This window comes from Arachis stenosperma, chromosome 3 (genome assembly GCF_014773155.1).
Source record: "Arachis stenosperma cultivar V10309 chromosome 3, arast.V10309.gnm1.PFL2, whole genome shotgun sequence".
Lineage (NCBI taxonomy): Eukaryota > Viridiplantae > Streptophyta > Magnoliopsida > Fabales > Fabaceae > Arachis > Arachis stenosperma.
The window spans coordinates 1,381,064-1,403,029 of record NC_080379.1 but is presented as its reverse complement, the minus strand read 5'-3'; the positions used below and the strand labels follow the sequence as shown (position 1 = coordinate 1,403,029).

At 28.7% G+C, this 21,966-nt stretch overlaps 2 protein-coding genes across 2 annotated transcripts; both read left to right on the top strand.

The window, feature by feature from the left end:
• The first annotated feature begins 1,291 nt into the window (after positions 1-1,291).
• LOC130968992 (serine/threonine-protein kinase GRIK2-like) lies at positions 1,292-6,274 on the top strand. The gene is made up of 13 exons (XM_057894532.1): positions 1,292-1,689; positions 1,923-2,122; positions 2,225-2,609; positions 3,165-3,239; positions 3,321-3,365; positions 3,461-3,535; positions 3,832-3,919; positions 4,070-4,194; positions 4,383-4,478; positions 5,093-5,159; positions 5,261-5,376; positions 5,498-5,576; positions 5,658-6,274. The coding sequence occupies exons 3-13, from the start codon at positions 2,280-2,282 to the stop codon at positions 5,798-5,800; spliced, it is 1,239 nt and encodes a 412-aa protein (XP_057750515.1). The 5' UTR covers positions 1,292-1,689; positions 1,923-2,122; positions 2,225-2,279; the 3' UTR covers positions 5,801-6,274.
• Positions 6,275-18,886: 12,612 nt separating this feature from the next.
• LOC130969481 (F-box/kelch-repeat protein At5g60570-like) lies at positions 18,887-21,205 on the top strand. Its single transcript, XM_057895220.1, has 3 exons — positions 18,887-19,104; positions 19,331-19,396; positions 19,497-21,205. The coding sequence occupies exon 3, from the start codon at positions 19,702-19,704 to the stop codon at positions 20,890-20,892; it is 1,191 nt and encodes a 396-aa protein (XP_057751203.1). The 5' UTR covers positions 18,887-19,104; positions 19,331-19,396; positions 19,497-19,701; the 3' UTR covers positions 20,893-21,205.
• The last annotated feature ends 761 nt before the right edge of the window (positions 21,206-21,966 follow it).

Below are 21,966 nucleotides of genomic sequence, written 5' to 3'. Positions count from 1 at the left end.
AAATTATGTTACGTGTACACCAAAATCAGTTATTAAAATTAATTATTAATATAAAATATATGTTAGAATATAATATATATTAAAAATAAATTAAATTATATATATTTATATATAAATATATTAATAACTAATTTTAATAATTAATTTTAGTGTACGGATAATATTTTTGGTTTGGGAATTAAGCTAACTTATTTGAATTAAAACCTTTCAAAGTTCACAGCATTGGCAATTAAATGAGCTGTAGGCACATGGTTTTTACGTGTGTATAGTTGTTATGAAGAAACTTAAATTGATGGCATTGATATTTTAATAATTTTATGTTGCATGGAACAGCTCCATCTATCAATATTTTTATGTAAGTCAACTCCAATTTTGATGCTACTCAAGCCACCCATCCTTGTCTCATTACCTCTTATTTTAAAATAAAAAATACAAAAAAAATGAACGAACGAAAATGAAGAACACAATATGAAGTTCTGAACCTTTGAGATTTTGATAATGAGTACATATTATAAGAAAGTAGGAAAAAAATACAAATACGTTTAACTAAATTATAATAAGTACTATAACATTTGAGGGATTATTTTAAAATTATAATGTAATTTAAAAACTAAAGTGTGACTTAATTCCAGTTTAAAAAAATTATAAATTTTCTCTAATATTTAACTTTTAATTTTTATTTTGAAAAAAAAAAGGACATCTCACTCGAATGTGTTTGGCAAACCTATATATTAGCATATTTTTAATAATTATATCTTTGGTGGAAACTCAGGTATAGTCGACTTTACGTAAAGTTGATACCTGAGAATAGTGAGATGATTTGACTGATTTGACTAATTTTTTATCTAACGGTTTTCAGATATTAACTAAGTCGACTTCATATGAATTTTCACCTATATCTTTATATAATCAAATATGAAAATTAGTTTGTATTTAAATATTTTAAGTGAAAATAATTTTAACAATAACATGACTAATAATAAAATAACAAGATTAATGATTAAGAGCCTTAATTAAATTCATTTATCTGATTATTAAATGAATAAAAGTTCAAACATATATTATTTTTGTTTATGAATAATTCTTTTTTTGCCACTCAATTATAACTCAAATGGTATAAGTTTTTTATACCCATTTAAGAGATGCGGATTTGAGCCTCTTTATCTTTGGTTTAAAAAAAAAAGTTTAGTAATCATAAATTTTTTATTTTTAATTTCATATTTTTATCAAAATTTCAGAAACTGTTTTTTCATGATTGCCAAACACGGCTTAATGCTCCTAGCCTTGTTGTCACCATCACAAACCCTATTCGAACAAAATCATATTCTTTTCTTCAGAAAATAGGGATCCCGTTCCCAATCGGGTAATCACAACTTCCTTGGACGCGGATCCAATTCATTTTCCTATTTTATTCAATATCATCTCTCTTCAATTCCACTGAATCGCCGTTTTTCATCACTCACCCTTCTCAATTCCTTCCCTTTGCTTCATTCAATCGATCGTTTCCTCCATCTAGGGCTTTTCTATCGCGTTCTCATTTCATCTCCTGCGGAATTCAGTTTCTCAAATTAGGGTTTCTGAGCCTCTCCCGCTTCCAAAAGCCCCTCGATTTCGTCCTGGAATTTTTAGGTTTTTCGAAACTGGGGGAATAGGGCACTCCCAGTTTGTCGTTCTTGCCCATAAAAGGAGGTAACTTTTTCAACACTTTTTCTTATAATTTAATATTTTGTTAAAAGTTGCCCATTTGAATGAATATGTCATTTTCGTATATTGAGATGGCGGATTGTGATTGTTCCATGCATAGTTTTCATCTTTATTGTTCCTTACATTAACCAATTTAAAATTTTTTATTGATGGGCACTTTTATTTTCATAATTGTTTTTGTAATAATTGTTTAAAATTTCATCTTTTTTATGTGGAAGGTCAACGAGTTGTTCGTGTGGGAGTTGTGGGCTGAGCCTGCAAGATTGGATATAAGCTGGAGTTATCACAATGCTGGGTTTGAATCGTAGTGGGTTTAGTATATCTTGCCGTTTTCTCCACCTAGCTGAATGGCATCCATTGGAATAGCAAAGCTTAGTGGGGCCTGAAGCCCTCTTTTCTCCCCTTAATCTCAAATCAGGTAAGAACAATTGCAATTCAAGTGTCCTATCCAGATGTTGAATTGGAGATCTAAGATGTTTCTTTTGAATTGGGGCATACCAATTTTTTTTTTTTCCTTCAGGTTTTCAATTTTTGGTTGAGAGATACACCAACTACCTTCAAGGTGCTAGCTCCAAATGCTAAGTAAGACTCTTTCTTTTGCCACTGCAATGGGCTGCTGTAATTGCTTCGGCTTCATAAGGAGTCAAAGCCGACAGAGAGCTAAGCCCCGCCATGTCAACCATAATCCCTCCCAGGAGCGGTTGTTGGATGATGACATGGATGACATGGATGACGATGATGAGCTGATGTATGGTGACAATGTTGCCAACTCCAGTAGTGGAGATGATAGCGATGGGCAAATTCGCCCCAAGCGATCCGAGGATATTTTGAACTTCAGAGCAGAGAATGACTTGGTTTGTAGGAAGTTTCCTGTTAAGGAGACTCACAAAGTTGTTCGATCAGAGGTAATTGTTTGGTAGGACCAGCTTTGTATGTTTTGCTGTAAGGGAAATTCTGATGTATAGCGAAACACCAAGACCAGGCTGATTAGTGGTATATAGTGTTTGTGAATGTTCTTGAGTACTGTAGTGGTTTTAGGCTTTTAGCTGTCCCCCTTGTGTTTTGAATCATCGATGGCTTTGAGATCCTTTTCCCCTTCATGATATACATATACATATTTATTAAGCTATTTATATATCGGTATAATGGAACTTCTACTTGAATGAAGTCTAGATGTAGTTGGAAGTGTTTGTTTTATTTCCGACATATATTCTTTTTTACTGATTTGATGTGAAGTTGTGGCTAGGTATTGATTTTTTTTCCAAATAAATTGGTTTGTTTTAATATTTTCTCAGCCATTTTAACCATAAATTGCCAGGGTTTGTAACCATGTGCCTTTTCTATAACTAATGTACCATCAATGTATCTGCTCCATTCTGAATGGTTATTTATATTCAGGATAAAAATTGTATTGCATATCTTATCTATCGTAAGCTTTATTGAACTTTTGTTTTTCTTAGGATGACAATGGGACCAAGATGATTAATCAGTATGTTCGTGAATATAAGATCGGTTCTGGTAGCTATGGGAAAGTGGTAAGCTTAGGGTTTCATTGTACTATACTGTCTCTCAATGAATGTGGATTTCCTGAGCTTCTTTCTTTACATATATGGCAGGCGCTTTATCGAAACTCCATTGATGGAAAGCATTATGCAATTAAGGTAAGGATAGTTTCTGGTATGAGTAGGAAGACTACTTCATCACGGCAAATAGGGTGCAGTTGATCAGTTATTGAGCTAAAAATCTTTGACTGCAGTCCTTTCACAAGTCTCATCTACTGAAGCTTCGAGTTGCACCCTCTGAGACAGCCATGTCTGATGTTCTACGTGAGGTATTCTTCTGTTGTATATCTTTGACTCTGCCGGAGGGTTAGTAAAATGTGCACGTTTCAATTTTTTTATATCCATACATGTCTTATGTCATCTTTTTTCACCTCTGATCCTGTTTATACAGTGCTGCACATATAGTATTTGCATTTTATTTTGCTTCCTAGTTGATCCCTTTATGTATATATACACACACACACACACACATAGCATTAGGATTACATTTCCTTCCTTGATTGTTTTGGCTGTTGTTCTACCGTCTCTGCGGTAGGCTAAAAGGCAGACATATTTTTTATTTCAGGTACAAATTATGAAAATGCTAGGGCATCCTAATATAGTCAATCTTATTGAGGTGATTGATGATCCTGAGTCAGATCACTTCTACATGGGTATTTATGATTAGATGCTTCTTTTTGCTTTTGTTATTTGACAATTGAATGCCAATAATCAGATTCCTGAAAGTTTTGTATGACAGCCTTAAGTTAATGAACCTTTTTTTGAAATCCTTTGCTTGATTGCGGATTTTGTTTCTTATACAGTACTTGAATATGTGGAAGGCAAGTGGGTTTGTGAGGGTACAGGCCGTGCTTGTGCCTTAGGTGATGAGACTGCTAGGAGATACTTGCGAGATATAGTTTCTGGATTGTCATATCTCCATGCTCATGTAATGATTCTCAACCATTCTTTTTGAAGTTAATGTTGACTAAAGATCCCCCCCCCCCCCCCCAAAAAAAAGAACAAAAAAAAAAATTGGGTTAATTTGATTTGATTATTTTTTAACCAAGTTGGGTTGGTTTGTTTCATTTTTTATAACAATAATTTGAAGGTTACTTTTGGTTTTTCGAAATGCAGAACATAGTACACGGGGATATTAAACCTGATAATCTGCTGATTACACGACATGGAACAGTAAAAATAGGGGATTTCAGTGTCAGCCAGGCTGTTGAGGTACAGTAAATTACTTAGGTCAAATGCTAATTTGATTACTAGGAACTTATGAAAGCTGATGAGTTTACATAGGGAAACTAGTGTATTTGGAATGTACTTAGATGTGACCACCCAAAAAGATTAGAAGTTGATTAATATACTTCGTAAGCACTTGAAATATCAAATATAACGAGTGTTAATTGTCTTTTATCCTGAACTGAAAATAGTTAACATGGGATCATGTGATTGGTCATTGCTTCAGTGACCTAAGGGTAGAGAGAGACTTTCTTTTTTCTTTTTAAAAATTTTTTTTGGGTTTAGGGGTTGGGGGGGGGGGGGGGGATCTTTTAAGGTTACTGTACCACGCAAAGCTTGATTGTTTGCAATCGGAGTTCCTGCCATCTCCTCTCCTGTTCTGTCTTATTTCTAATTATATGATTCTGGCATCTCTTTAGAAAAGAAAGCAAGTAGTTGTCAAGAATATATTATTACATTTTGAACTTGTTCCTTTCTGTGTGTGGTATCTTGACAAGATCTATGCACACCTCTTGATAGAGATGTTGGTGACATTGTGTGCGCATTAGGATATGTCCTTGTAACTAATGTGGTATCCCGTAATTGGTCTCATTTTATAGGATGATAATGATGAGCTTCGACGTTCACCTGGCACTCCCGTCTTTACAGCACCAGAATGTATTCTAGGTTGGTTTTCTTTACAATCTTATTTCTCTTGCCCCTTGCAGCAATGAAATGCCCTATATCCCACCACTGTTTCGTGTCTGTTGATATGTTCTATGTTCTAGGTCTTACCTATCGTGGCAAAGCAGCTGACACATGGGCAGTAGGAGTTACTTTATACTGTATGATATTGGGTGAATACCCCTTCCTTGGGGACACACTTCAAGATACATATGACAGAGTAAGCAATATATAATATATATGATCCCCCCCCCCCCCCCCCTTCTCTCCCCGGGCAACATCATGATACATCTTTTCAGCATGCGTAATGAATGTTACTATTCCATTTTCTGTGATCCCAGATAGTCAATAATCCAATAATACTCCCAAATGATCTGAACCCACATGTAAAGAACCTAATAGAAGGACTACTTTTGAAAGGTATATGAACTAAGCATTTTGGTTTTCCTCGTAAACCAACACAATTATATGTGGTTCTCAATTAAAACTTGTATTCTGCAGACCCAAAACTTAGGATGACTCTGAGTGATGTTGCGGCACATAGCTGGGTCGTTGGAGATGATGGGCCAATTCCTGAGTACCTATGTTGGTGCAGAAGGAAGCGCTTTGGTCAAGAAAGCAACGAAAACAATACTACTGACTAAATATTATTAGGTTTTTGGGTTTGGTTTATGTATAGCATAAATAGCCCAGGAATTAATCGCCTTTTAACTCTTTTTCTGGCATGTTATGATTTTAGCAGGGTAGTCTTGAAGGAATCTTTGTCTTGGAATTTAAGAAAGGCGATGCGATAGTAACCGCGGAATGAAGAGAATGTTGGTTTGTGTTTTTGTGTGGAAGAATTTGGTGTCTAGGGACTTAGGAGAGGAGAGAATGAGATCTTGTATCCGGCTCTTTACAATGTTTGAGTTTTTGAGTTCCAAGTTTCTAGGCAATGTTTCTGTGTATTCCATGCATTTTGGTTTAAAGATTCATCCTTTTCACACAGGATCATCAAAATTCAGTTATAGGGTTGTGGTGAACTGGAACCCAAGGAATTTAATGGGTCTTTGTAGATTGATGATTTTGTATTGGAGTGGAATGATTAGTAATGCTATGGATTTTATTTTACTGTTTAATCACATGTCTTCTCTATTAGCAAATAGCAAGATTGCAGAGAGATGAATATTTTACTTTGTATTTTACTAATGATTGACTAGTTTTATTAGTCTGATATTATTGTGATCATGAATTTTTTTACTTGTTTAATGAATCTAAGTATACATATATTATATAATTATATTACATCTAGAATCTAGCTCTAGTCAGTGTGATAAATTGCAAGCCAACTTGGGTTAGTCAAGTGGTTAGCTGATTTAGTTCGCTCGTTCGTTTAAGTGAGTGTCGAGAGTTCGAATTTTAGTCTATGTATATGACACTTAATTGGCTAGTGACAAACCTTAAATGAAGTTCAGATTAGTCATTGGCTTGCTAGTTATATCAGGAGAAATTTTAAAAATAGTTTGATAAATTGCAAGTATCATTGTATCAAGTAATCTAAATTGTTGGTATTATTATTATTATTATTATTGAAAAGGTTATGTAGGGCCAATGAAGCTATCTCTTATAGATCTGTGAAGTTGGTTATTCACAAAATAACAGGAAGAAAGAAGCATGACCCCAAATACTTGGTCCTTTATTGCATGTGCCTTATCCCCTACCTTGTTTACTTCATCCACCAAAAGAGACAAATCAGTGACACACTTTTGTTGTGCTATCATCATCATTCATCACCCCACCTAACCAATGTTTTCATATTTCTCTTCTCAAAATTACTAACACCGAATTCGTCGAGCGGTAGACAAACTCGTAAATTTTTCAACAAGTCTCGAGTTTGAGCTCAAGAAATAGGAACAAAAAGTTGCGAATTCTTGATGATAAAATTTGGATATCGGCGACGATTCTTGCGACTTTCGGTCAAGTAGGGTTACCTAAATTAATAGAGAAAATTATCCAAGTGTATATCTCTCTTTGTTGATGCAGTGCCAGGGTGTGCAAGCATCATGATCTTGCACCATTTGTGGAAAAGGCAAAGAAAATTGCTTTCAAAGTAAAGTTTGTTTTTAATAGAAAATAAAAAAGCAAGGAAACGTGTATTGGCAAAATAACGAGCTTCCTTCCTTTCATTCTTTTCAAGATTTTGGAGAAATGGAAATGGAAAAATACAAATATTTGGAGAGTTATATATAAGTAAAGGAAACAATTACAACAACAATGTGGTTTGCATACCAAAAAATAAGTTTTTTTGTGCCAAAAAACCTTCTTACATGAATAGTTGCAATTTAATTTCAATACTCTTTCAATCAATGTAAGAAGAACAGATACAAATATTCAGTATGAGTTATGTTATAATGAAGAGTCTTTTTTAATAAAGAGTAAATATTTTTTTTATAATATATAAAAAATATTTCAATAATGAAAGTAATATACTAATATGTATGGAAGAAATTTTAAGTATATTAAATATACCAGTATTTCAATAATTTTAATCGTTGATCTTAATTATAAAATATATATATTAATTAAATAAACGGTTAAAACTATTAAAAAACTGTTGTGGATACATTTGAAAACTTTCGGTGTGTATATACGAAGATTTTTAAGTGTATCGTCATATCGGTGTATCAGTGACTTTTAACTGTTGATCCTAATTATATATATTATATATATTTTTTATAATTAAGATCAATCGTTAAAAATTATTAATATACCAGTATACCGGCACACTTAAAATTTTTCCATGTATATATATATATATATAGAGTGAGAAGGGGTGAAGTACAGAAAAATAAAAGAAGGGACCACATTATAAGAGATGGTGTGATTTTTGAAGAACATGATATATTAGTAACATAACATAGGCATGGCCTGTGTCAGCCATCAAACTCTGAAATATGAATAAAAGCCACTTGGATTTTCTGACACACAAAATGAAATTATAAGAAAGAATGAATCACCACCACTCCCCCCTTCCAAATATCACCCTAATGAATAAAGCTTGATTGAATCACATGCTCTTTTTTTTTTTTTTTCTAGTTTCTAACTCTTAAAATAAAATAATGAAAGAATCTAGTAGCTCTAGATCTGAGTGATGATGTTACCAAAAGAAAATGAGACCAAATATTTTCATAAGTGAAATGGTGACCATTTATAGAATATGGCAATAAACACATTAATTAACAAGACAGGTTAGAGGATTAGTAAAATTTATTATTTTTTATTAAAAATTAATTATTAATATTTAAAAATATAAATTAAAAAGTATTTTATTAAATTACTAAATTAAAAACTTAAGTTAATGACTAAAAGTGATAATGATATAAATCTGTATTAAAAATAATGAGAATTAGAAATAATCAAAGAGAATAAAAGAAAATTTCTTAGAATTAGAATCAAAGAAAAAAGATAAAGCTTTTATCACATCATGTTTATTTTATATTATTACATTATACTTTTATTTATAGTATAATTCTCTAATTGAATTAGTTCAATATTAATCATATTATATAATTAAAAATAATAAATTATGATGGTTTTTGAATTTTTTTTTTAATTAATCATGCATGTATTTCAATAATTTTTTTTCGCACTTCTTATATAGAAGGACAACATTTGATGTTGACGACAATTTAGAGGACCTAAACATATAAATTAAGATAAAACATCTAAACAAAATATTTTATTTTTAATATTACATGTTTGTTCTTAATTGAATTCGATTATATATATTTTATAAAAATCCTTGTGTTATATTATAAGGATTTAGTATTGTAATAAATCGTTTCAATCTACAATGATTTAGTAATAAACATGTACATTAATATAATATGCACGTTCATTACCAATTATTGTGGGTAAAAAAAAAAATTTGTTGTCACTTACAATATATATATAATTGAATTTAATTCAAGAAAAATATGTAATGTTAGAAATAAAATATTTTATTAAGGTGTTTTATTCTATATATTATTGTCTATAAACAGTGAATGATTTATTAATTAAGAAGAATTTTAAATATATTATATATATCAGTATTTTAATAATTTTAACTATTGATTTTAATTATAAAAAATATATATAATAATATATATTAATTAAAATTATTAGCAGTTGTTTGGAATATATTTAAAAACTTTTCTATTAATTAAAAGTTAGATGTGATTATATATGAGCGTACCTAGTGAGTAATGAGAGGTGCATTTTGTAGGCACATGGGAGTACTAGACCTATGATAATGATATTATTGTGTCAAGCAAATGCTATTGTACTAAACCACCTAGTATAGTAGATGTTATTTATGGAAATTCTTAAATTCTTCTCTCTCTGTATATATAATATAAACTCTTAAATGATACATATTTATAATTAAGATTTGTAGGAGTATCATTGAAGCAAGCACAATAACAATAAATATATATATATATATATATATATATATATATATATATATATAGTTAATTTTATATAAAGTTAATTTTATAAGTTAATAATTAAAAAATAATTTAATAAATTTAATTAAATTATTATTTATTTGCTTTTAATTATTAACTTCAGATGAAATAACTGTAATTGTAAGAATACAAATTTTATGTGTATACATTACTTAACCTATTAACCACTAAAATTTAGAGTAAATAAATAAAATTTAGAGTTGTATACTTAATCTACTAACCATGCTCGCTTCGGATATGATTTTCTTAAATATTTTTAAACTTTTATATATTTTTAATTTTTATTCGTTTGTTTACTATTTTATCTTATCTATTTTTTTAAATAGATATTTTATCGATTTTTTTTTTCATATATTATCTTATTTAAGTAGATCTTGACTAAATTGGTTTTTTTTACATGTCCAAAAAAATCATCTTTTCTCGTAGCTGAGAGACATAAATATCAAAATTTTATATCCAGTGGCAGAGACACATTCATGAAAAGAAGAACAATATCCTTTTCAAGCTTTCAATTTTTTAGTTTAACTCTCTTTTAATTATTAATTTTTTTTTCTTAACTTATATTTTTTATGTTCGTCCCTCCTAAAAAAATTTCTAACTCCGCCCTGTTTATATCTTGATGTTTTTATTTTATCTTCTATAGTTAATGATTTTGCAATTAAATAGTATAAATGATCAGCTGTATTAATATATATGGTTCTAATAAATATAAACACAAAAGAAACGCCGTAAAAAAAAAATCAACTATACAAGATATTTTACGCTATCAAATAAAATATCATAACTAAACTATTTAAATACTAATATCCACAGCGTTATATAACTTATTTTTCTTAATTACACCATAGTAGTGTTTTTTTCTTAAAAGTTTAAATCCTTGTGCGTTCGACAAGTGGCACATTGGAGTATTTTAATTTCAGTTTGGCACATTCACAAATCACATGGCTCTTCATCGGAATAAAGAAAAAGATAAAACGTATTGGATTCTTGCACCTTTTCTCATTCTCCTGCTGCTTTGATTTATTCTCTTGTGTTACGTGTACTTACTAAATGTGACATGTTATATTCATTTATTTTTTATTTATTATTATAAATGTGTACAATAATAATATAGAATTTCATTTTATAGAATTTTATGGAGAATTTTTTATATAAAATACTCAATCTATCTATATCACCTTTGCATCTTTAATTTCTTCCCATTTATAATTAGTTTATTAGTTAGATGCTAAGCATACTTTTTTGATTTTTTCTTAAAGTGGGTGAAGTTACACATGTGAACAACACGTGGGCTTGTTTATTTATGATTAAAAAGAGAATAAATTTTCTTATTATTTTTCCCCCTAAGATATGGAAGGAGATCCAAAGTGAGTGGTCAGTTCTATTATCGTAAAATAATAATTAAATAAATAAACAAATTTGTTGGTTTTTGTTTTCTATATGTTGTGTTTATGTTGTATTTTTTTCTCATAAAATAATCATTATGTTAGGTTGTGAAATATGCTAGTATTTTTGTATTCATGTATGACATTGGTAAATAAATAAATAAAATTATAATAAAGTTATAAAGATGGTGCTTATTTCAGTATAATGGTTAATTAATACATATTGGTACGATAAAATCTTAAATGAATAAAAAAAATGCCACAAAAATTATATTATATTTGTCAGCAATTATTTTTATTTTTTATTTTAAAATTATTATATTGCTGTATATACTAAAACACTGTCAGTGTAAATGAATTTAATTTTAATGTATCTATTTATGTAATGTCACATCAGTCAAAATAAAGGTTAAGTACGATTTTGGTTCATAAGGTATAGGCCGAAAATTTTGTTCGTCTCTAAATTTTTTTTACATACAAAATCGTTTCTAAGATTTAATTTAATTTTAAAATCGTCGTTTGGACCAAAATACTATTCTCTTTCTTCACAAAAATACTCAGTTTCTATTCTTCTTTTTCATCATAACATTTCTTTTTCTTTTTCTTTAGCAACAACAACAATGAAATAAAAATAATGTAATAAATATAAAAAAAACAGAAGCAGAAGTAGAATTAAAAGCAAAAACAAGAACAGAATTAAAAAAAAAATATAAATAGAATCAGAAACATAAAAAACAGAAGCAGAATAAAAAATAGAAAAAATAAAAGCAAAAGAACAATGAATTAACAATCAGAAACAGAATCAGGATTTGAAACAATGAATTAATAAAATCAGAATAAAAAACAATATAATTAATAAAATCATAAGCAAAAGTAGAATTGGAGCACTAAAGAGGAGCAGCAACGCGAAACAGTCGCCTTCAAGCACCGTAAGGGAGACAAGAGAGCGCAAGTGAGAAAGGGCAGAGGGAGAATAGATCGGAGAGTGAGAATAAAGCCGCTGCGCCATCCTCGAGCTTCTGACATGTCATCGAACCGCCCCTATTGAGTTCACCAAGAGGGAGGATGACAAAGACACGAGTTCGGGAGAAAGGAACTAGGGGAGAAGACCAGGCCACGGAGTGGGAGCTGCCTCCATTTCCCCTTTTTCTTTTTCTTCTTCTTCTTATTCCCTTTCCCCTTCTTCTTCCCTTCTCCATCCGTTCTTTTTCTCTCTCTCGTCCGTTCTCTTTCTCCCTTTTTTCTTTTTTTATTTTATAATTTTTTTTGTTAAGGATAATTTGGTCATAAATTTTAAAATTTTGATAAAAAAACAATTCTAAAACTAAGTTCAACCTTAGGGATGATTCAATGTAAAAAAATGTTGGGGACGAAAAATTTTTTTGCTTTATACCTAAAAGACAAAAATCGTACTTAACCTTAAAAATAAATATCCCACGTGAATAATCATAAAAAAATGGATGTAATTACACAACTATATAAAATATTTTTACAGTCAGTATATTAATATTAAATTCTAAATAAATAATTATAAAAAGATAAAATATTTTTTTGAATATTTTTTTTAAAAGACTAAATAATTTTATATACAAGTGTTGGCTACTTTCAAAAAGAAAAATTAATAACGTGAATAAAATTTAAAATAAGAAATTCAAAGATAGAAGTATTGAAGTTTGTGTTAGTATTAAAATAAGAAATGTATGTGTATGTGTATGTGTATGTGTATGTGGTTGTACTTGTACTTGTATAGAAAGGACGAAGCTACTAAATATTTATGTGTACTTTGTCAGTTCTTAAATGAGATAAATCTTGTTAACTAACAGTGACTGTACTGTGCTGTCTTGTAATTTATTTTCTTTCACTGTTTCTGTTTCTTGATTTTCTCTTTTTTCAAATATCATGCAATCACACAAAAAGAAATTGTTTTTCCACTGCATTCATTCCTCATGTACCTCCTTTCCAGTAAACCTAACTCCAATAATACATCTCTCTAATAACAAAATTATTATTTCAATTAATTAATAAATATAATAATTAATATCTTTATAATACCATCCTCCGAAGGAACAATTAACATTCTAGTTTTAGATATATTAATTTTTTTAAATACGTTCTTAATTAGTTATTACAAAAGTATAATTAAATATTTATTTTACAAATATTAAAATATTCTATGAATATTATAAATTAGTTGTTATGATTTATGCATGTTTACATGTCTACATACTGTTTTTAGAAGAACAATTAATTATTGGAATAATAAAACTTTTATTGTAGATCAGCAAAAATAAAATTTTTAAAATTAAAAAAAAAACAACAGTCAATAAACTAAAATTGTGTTTTTTTATTTTTTATTATAAATATAATCTAATTTGATTACATTATTTGTAAAATTTTATTATTTTTTATTTTGATTATAAATATAATATGGTTTGATTATATTATTTGTAAATTTTTATTATAAATCTAAAGATAAAGTTATTTTGTATTTTTATATAGATGATCGATTAGTATTTAATTTTTAGTATATATATAAGAGTTTAATTTTGATATACTAATATTCTGACAGTATAAAAATTGTACAATTATATTCGTTTTTTTATGACTATTTATGTAGTTAATGTAAAAAATAATTATTTTTATTAATATAATATTATGTAATTAAATGTATGTGTAAAATTACGTAATTTTTAAAATTAAATTATATATAATATAGTTGATTATTCAAATAATGGATTTTGAATAGTAATAAATATTATAATATAGTACATCAAAATTTATTGTCCTAATATTCGATCGTAACATTGAGAAAAAAAGAATTAATATAAATATAAATTGATTATCTAATTATAATTCTTATTTTACATAAATAATAATATATGAAATGTGAAATGGTTCTGTTTTTCCATTTTAGGAGATTGAAGAAGAAACCAAAGGACGGCGCTGTTTGATGTGAAATTGTTGGTGTCTGTGTCTCCCAATCATCTCAAATAAATTTATCATCACTTTCTCCACTCTTTACCTACTTTTATTTTTCCTTTTAATTTTTTAATAAACATATTGTAAAGACTGAAAAGATGGTTCTTATTTGCTAATGCCGTCATCCCTTTTTTTCATTTTTTATTTTGTAATGGAATTTATGTGGTGTCACTTAGATATTATAAAAACTTAATTCTTAATAAATATAAGATTTTAGTAATTGATCTAATCAATGGTGGTTAAATCTAGGGAGAATTAGCCAGAAGGACATTTACAAAAGCCAATTAATAAAAAGATCAATTATATTATTATTATTATTATTAAAAACTATTTAAATAAAGGGTAAAGTATGATTTTGGTTATTAAGGTATAGGTCAAATTTTCGTTTCTAACCTTTTTTTTATATAAAATCATCCCTAAGGTTTAAAATCAAATTTTAAAATCGTCATCTTTTCTTAAATTTTAAAATTGTAGATCAAATTATCCGTAACAAAAAAATTATAAAATAAAAAAAATAAAAGAAAAATAAAAAAAAAAAAAAACAAAGTGTTTCTGATTCTGCAAAGGAGAAAGGGAAGAAGAAGATGAAAGGAGAAGGAAAAAAGAAGAAGAAGCACTCCATGATCCATCTCTATCTCTGCTTCTGCTGCCACTTCCGTACGATTTTTGTCCCTAAGGTAAGGACAATTTTAAAACCAAGTTAAACTTTAGAAACGATTTTGTACGTAAAAAAGGGGTTAGGAATGAAAAAAAACAATCAGTTTATATCTTAAGAATCAAAATCGCACTTAATCCTTGAATAAACTTTTAAAAAAGAATTAACGTATTGTTTTAAAAGAACAATAATGCCATTAGTCAATTTTTAATAATATTTTAAATATCAATTTTTTTTTATTTTTTCATTTCAGTTCATTATTCATCTTTTTATTTTTGGTATAATTTTAATTTTTATTTTTTTTAAATAAAAAAGACATGGCATATCAAAATTAATTATCAAGGATAATTCAAGGAATAACCATGACCAAGCCCCAAGGCAAAATAAATTTATATAAGACAAATTATTCTTAGACTCTCTAAATTAGACTATCCTAGCAAAAGTTTACTTTATTAATTGGTGATTTCTCTTTTCCTCTCAATAAATTCCTTCAGTTGATCCTTTATTTTTAAATATAAATAAGGCCAGAGACTTAGATGAGTAATATAAGTTAAAGTCAATTTATGAAATTCGATCAGTAATTAATTTTCTTTCCATTCTTTTTTCTCTTAAAAAATGGGATAAACTCCTAAAAATAAGTTTACCTATCACTACAATAGTTAAATAATCTTTAGCTGAAATGACCATAAATAATCTATTAGTTTAATTTCCATCCTTAAATGATATTAATTAAAAGAGACTAATTATCAGTAAAATCTCACTGACCTTTTCGTTTTTTTTTTTTTTTTTGGGATCAAGACATGTTTGATGGAATTCTTACTTTGATAAAATGTTTTGCAAATAGCTTCTATATCTTGTTGGACATTATGAAACTATTTCTCTAAAAAATTTAAGATTTAATTATTTTGTTGGTCCTTATAATTTTGTAAAATTTTTTATTAGATTTATATATATATATATATATTTTTAATTGAGTCTCTGCATCAATTCTTTTTTCAATTAAGTCCTTCTTGGTAGTAATTGGCTTAATTGTATAAGAATCCAACTAAAAAAAATTAGTGTAAGAACTCAAATAAAAAAAAAATATAAGGACTCAATTAAAAAAAATGGTGTAAAGACTCAATTGAAAAAAAATAATATAGAGATCTAATTAAAAATTTTATGAAATTATAGGAACCGATAGAGTAATTAAATCAAAGTTTAAAGAGTTAGCTAGTGGCATATATAGAACTGGTGATTTATTAAAAATTTAAATTAATCTTGAAGGGTGAATAATGTATAAATTTATCTTACAAAATGATTTTACTATATGTTAAATTTTTTTATTTAAAATAATAAATTAACAAATATCAAAATCTTTTTTTTTTTGCCATAAAAATTCTACATATACGAATAATTTTATTTCTAATATTTAAATTTCTTTTCAAGCATAGTGATAATAACTAGCACCAATTTCAAATTGGTCTTGTTCTTTTCATTTGTATTTTCCTACTTTATGAAGCAAAAAACTACGATCTTCATAAATGGCTCTTACTTTCTAGGAAGTTGCTGCAAACTTGGTCAAACTTTTCTTCTTAATTGTTGAAGCTCTTTTTTTTTATCAAGACGATAATTTATGAGATCAATTCAAAAAATAAATAAATAAATAAATAAAGAATCTATTTTTTCATAAATGACTTGTGGTCTAGTATGAGCTCTATGTCATTGTCAACTATCGATTAACTAACAACTAAGGGTATTCAAATCCAAATGGATCTAAATTAAATTATTTATTCAATTAAATTTAAACAAAAAATAGATTAAAATCTTACTAATTCGAATTTGATTAGATTCAGTTTTTTTTAAATTACTGGATCGGATCGAAATTCTGATCTACTTTTCATAACTGATCCAATCAAATCCAAACTGCATAATGTACTATAATATTATTATTTTATTATTATATTTACAATTATACTTATAACATGTTCAATTTCTATACATTTTTATATTATTCATGTATTATTATTATTTAATAAATATTTTATATTCAAAATGTTATTTATTTATTTATTTTAACTAACTTATAATTTTATTTCTATTTCTATGTTATCGTTGGCTTTTTAAGATATTGTTGATACTTGTTATGTCATTGTTGATTATTTAAAATTTGATGTTGAAACTTGTTATATGTATTTAATTTTTTTAATTTATAAAATCGCAAATCCAATCAAATCCAATCCAATCCAAACCACTTGAAATTGGATCGGATCAAATTGGATTAAAAAAAAAACAGCATCCAATCCAAATCACACTGCAAGTAAAATTAGTGTTCAGATCGGATGAATTTTTTACTTAAAATCGATTCAAACCGCACCGCAAACACTCCTACTAACAACCTTATGAATTATTATTATTATTATTATTATTATTATTGTTGTTGTTGTGACAAAAAATTAAAAAAAAATTTTTAAACTTTTCTCTCAGTTGATATTACTAAATATAATCTTTTATCCTATAATATCTTTTTTTTTTCCTGGTTCACTATGGTAAGATAATCCATATCTCCCCGGGGTTACTATTACCATAGTGTTATGTTATTTTATTGGTTTAGAGTAATAGAGTTTATTCTTATCTTCTTGTATATATATATATTTTTTCTTTTTTTGAAGTTTTGTTCCTTTGTTGGGTTTGTATGGCATTTTATGGATGTTTTGATTTTCGTTTGTGGGTATTTTGGTTTTTTCTTGTGACTGTTTTGGTTTTTATATGTTTTTATCCACCACATAGTTGTCTAAATCTACTTTATTAGAATGAGATATAGTAATATATTTTTCAAGTTGTAGTGTTGTTTATGTTGGTATCCAATGGGGAAAAAAAATTTAGACATAAATAATTTTTTAGTAATAAGAAGTGTTGCTAAATATATAGTTTGTTAATCTATAATTTGGGTTGTATTTATTTGCTTTTTAACATATTAAGATATGATATATAGCTTTTTGAGTTTAAATATTTTGTATTATTAATATGAATGATTTTATACTATTATTAAATCAAATGTTTGGAGTTTGTGAATTAGTATGTGATTCCATACTAAATTATTAAGTCAAACACTTTCACTAATATGATAAAAGATGTGAATACTCATATAATTAAATTTGTTTAATACTAATAATTCTTATAAATTAAGTCTTATTATTTTGATTTATAAGTTCAATTTTAGTTATTCTGAGTTAAAAATGAGCAAAACAGAAATTATAGTGATTAACTATCAAAATAATAGATAACTTAAATTTTTGTCAATCAATAACAGTGTGAAATCATTTTACATCATCATTACATATAAGGTATTAAATTTAAGAGAATCAATATAGTACCTTATATAATTACAAAAATATCAATTCCTTTGTAGTATGTATGGTTGAAAAATTAACATGTTTTTCTCGTTAATTTAAATTAGTTATTTTTAAATTTTAAAAATACTAAATCATTAATTAAATCAACTATATAACGTATATAAAAAAAAACAATTTTCAAATCAGTTACCTGTATTAAATATATATTAAAATATAAAATATAAATTAACATAAATATATGATAAATAATTTAGTAGTTAATTTTTTATATATACGTAATATTTTTGTATTTCAATAAAAACTACCAATATCTTTAAGGTCAAAACTCATAAGAAGGTACTAATTATTTTTATATAAAGTTAATACTTAATAATATTTTATATAATAAATAATTTAACATGTTTTACTGAATTATTTAATATAATATATATAAGTATGTTAATTCTTATTTTTGTATAGAGTAATATTTGGTATTTTTTTCACTAATATAACTTATTTAAAAAATATTTTAAATTTAAATCTTAAATCATAAACTCTTAATTCTAAATTTTAAATTTTAAATTTATATTTTAAAATTATTTAATATTGATTAACTATAAGTTAATTCCATATATTTTGTTTTCTTAGAAGTGGTCAACTTTATATAAAGAAAGGAATAACTTGACAAATCCCAAAATATTTAAATCTAAATAGGAAGTGGACTATGTCTAAAAAGAATTTATTTTTCTTATTAGAGTAAATCCATATTCCAAAAGAGAAAAAGAAAAGTGAAAGTGTGGAATACCCTAAAACGTAGGGTGAGGGCAACAACAACAATAAGCACCATTTTGAGAAATTAGATTATTTATTATAAATCACTCTTATATTATTATTTCTCAATTTTCTACTTATTATTATTAGTTTCTAGTAAGTCAAGTTTAGTATCAAACTCTCTCTCTCTCTCTTTCTCTCTCTTCCATCACATCACTTTCTTCCCTTTTTCTCTCACATCCTCCTTCGCCGGTTTCCGGCCAAAAAATCATGTTTTGACGGCGCCCCAATTCCGTCGGAATCATGCGGCGGTTCCACCCTACCTTAGATCCGCTCCTTTTCTTTCATTTCCAGGTACCTCGCACGCTATTTTTATTTTTAAATTTTTCTTATCTCTCTGTTAATTGTTTTTGGAAATTCGTCTTTTTTGGTTCCGGACTTGTTTTTTTTATTCTTCAATTGGATCAGAGCTTGCCCTTTATATCAAAGTTTGATTTTTTTATTTTTATTTTTTTTGGGATGTTTTGCCTTTGCATGCAAATTGGTTCACTTTGTTGTTGTTGCTGTTATGAATTTGCAGATGATTCTGCCCCTTTAGCTGGAAATTCAGAAAAAAAAAGGAATAAAGAATATTGCTGATTTTCTGGTATTTATATTGCTTATTGATTTGTTTTTGTTGCTATTTTATTTATTTGTTTATTTTTGCATTTTAGTTCCTATTTTTATATGAGGTTATGGTTTTCCAGTTAACGTGCAAATTGGGTGAAGACCCTGAAAGGGATGATTTTTTTTAGCATAAGGTGATTACATATTCTAAAATGGAGTTTCTGAAATTGATGGAAAGAATAAAGAGATAGAGATTAGTGGCATGCCCATATTGGGATTTGGGTATAAGCTGCATGTGAAGGAATTGTGCAGTTTTTGGTTTGGAAACAGTGAAGAGTTGTTAACATGACAAAGAAATTACGGTCTGATTCTTCCATACAAGAGGATGATGAGAAAGTGAGTAGCTTTGTGAGGATGGATTCAAGGGAAGGAGTGAATGATGGTTTTTCTAGGAATGGACCAAGTGATTCGCTTCTCCCTGGTCTTATTGACGATGTTGCGCTTAATTGCCTTGCTTGGGTTTGTAGATCTGATTATACTTCGCTATCATGCATAAATAAGAGGTACAACTTGCTGATTAAGAGTGGCTATTTATCTGAGTTGAGGAAGAAATTGGGAATTGTGGAGTTGGAGCATTTGGTTTATTTAGTTTGCGATCCGAGAGGGTGGGAGGCATTTGATCCTAAGAGAAATAGGTGGGTAGTGCTACCTAGGATACCTTGCGACGAGTGTTTTAACCACGCAGACAAGGAGTCCTTGGCTGTGGGCAGTGAGCTGTTGGTTTTCGGCCGTGAATTGATGGATTTTGCCATTTGGAAGTATAGCTTGGTTTGTCGTGAATGGGTGAAGTGTGAGGGTATGAACCGACCTCGCTGTTTGTTCGGATCTGGCAGTCTTGGTTCGATTGCTATCGTTGCTGGTGGAAGCGATAGGTATGGAACTGTTCTAGATTCTGCTGAGTTGTATGACTCTTCATCAGGTACATGGGAGTTGTTACCACACATGCATACGCCGCGTAGATTGTGCTCTGGTTTCTTTATGGACGACAAATTCTACGTGATTGGTGGAATGTCGAGTCCTACTGCTTCATTGACTTGTGGGGAGGAGTATAATCTTAAGACGAGAAGTTGGCGGAAAATCGAGGGCATGTATCCGTATGTCAATGGGGCTGCTCAAGCACCTCCACTTGTGGCGGTCGTGGATAATCAATTGTATGCAGTTGAGCATCTAACCAACATGGTGAAGAAATACGACAAGGACAGTAATTCATGGAGCGAATTGGGAAGACTTCCAGTTCGGGCCGATTCTTCGAACGGATGGGGCCTGGCTTTCAAAGCTTGTGGAGAGAAACTTCTTGTCGTTGGCGGACAAAGAGGTCCAGAAGGCGAAGCTGTTGTACTGAATTCATGGTGTCCTAAAACAGGTGTCAGCAATGGAACCATCGATTGGCAGGTACTTGGCGTGAAGGAGCACGTTGGAGTGTTTGTGTACAATTGCGCCGTTATGGGTTGGTCCGGGGAGATGCGTCTAGATTGACTCCACCGTGGTGCGGGTAACTTAGCTTTGAAGGGGGTTCTTCTATGTTCATTCATCTCATTTACTAAGTTAATTGTTGATGGGGTAGCTTTCCCTAGATGAGAATTTCGGGTTCTTTTCTTTTTTAACATGGTTTATTTGGATGTGTTTCTTACTTTCACGGTCCATAATTTTTATCTGCTTATCTGCTTTTGATGAGATTACTGAGTAGGCTTACACAGATATGTTCTGCTATCCAACTTATGTAAACCAATAAAAACAAGGGAGTTTCACTGTTTAATGCTTTGATGCTCATTCTTTGCTGCTTCTTTTAGTCTTGCAATGTATGTTAAACTTGTCAAAAATTTATGTCCACTAATCTATGATGTTATACACCTTGTCTTGTCCACATTTCCAGCTGTAATTCCTGAATTTAGATATTGTTTGCATTTTCCTTTGTGCAAGTTGACCCAGAAATGATTCTCATCATTAATCATGATAGATTAAACAGAGAATGCTCTTGGGACCATTCTTTTTCTTTTATCACCCTATTAGCCTGCTTTACCAACTATTTTTGTAACCCAATATTTAATGTTTCACTTCCATTATCTTTAGTTGTTGGTGTATTATAATAGTAGTATATACATACTCTTCATCAATCGTTTTACCTAGAGTCTATGCAAGGCTTTAACTAACATGTTTATGAATTATGATTCATCAGAGGGGGCTCCATGCAATGCCTACTTTATTTATATCAATGTTATTTGCCTATTATCTACCCACTTGTCTGCTTCTAAATTCTTTATGACAAAATCAAATGTTTCTGGGTTAATAAGATAATATAGTATATACATACCTACATAACCATATAATAAATAAACTAGATGACTTTTGTGTGTTGCTATTGTTATAGTTAGGATCCATCTTTTTCACTTTTGTTAGTTATGTTGAGAATGAAATCTATCTTTTCATTCAATTTGAGCAAAGCTTATTCTGCCAAGTGTTAACCATGTTGTTGGGAATGCATTGGTGATTGGTGACAGCCTCCAATGTGATTTAGAATTCCTTTGCACCAGTCATTAGGCTATAATGCAT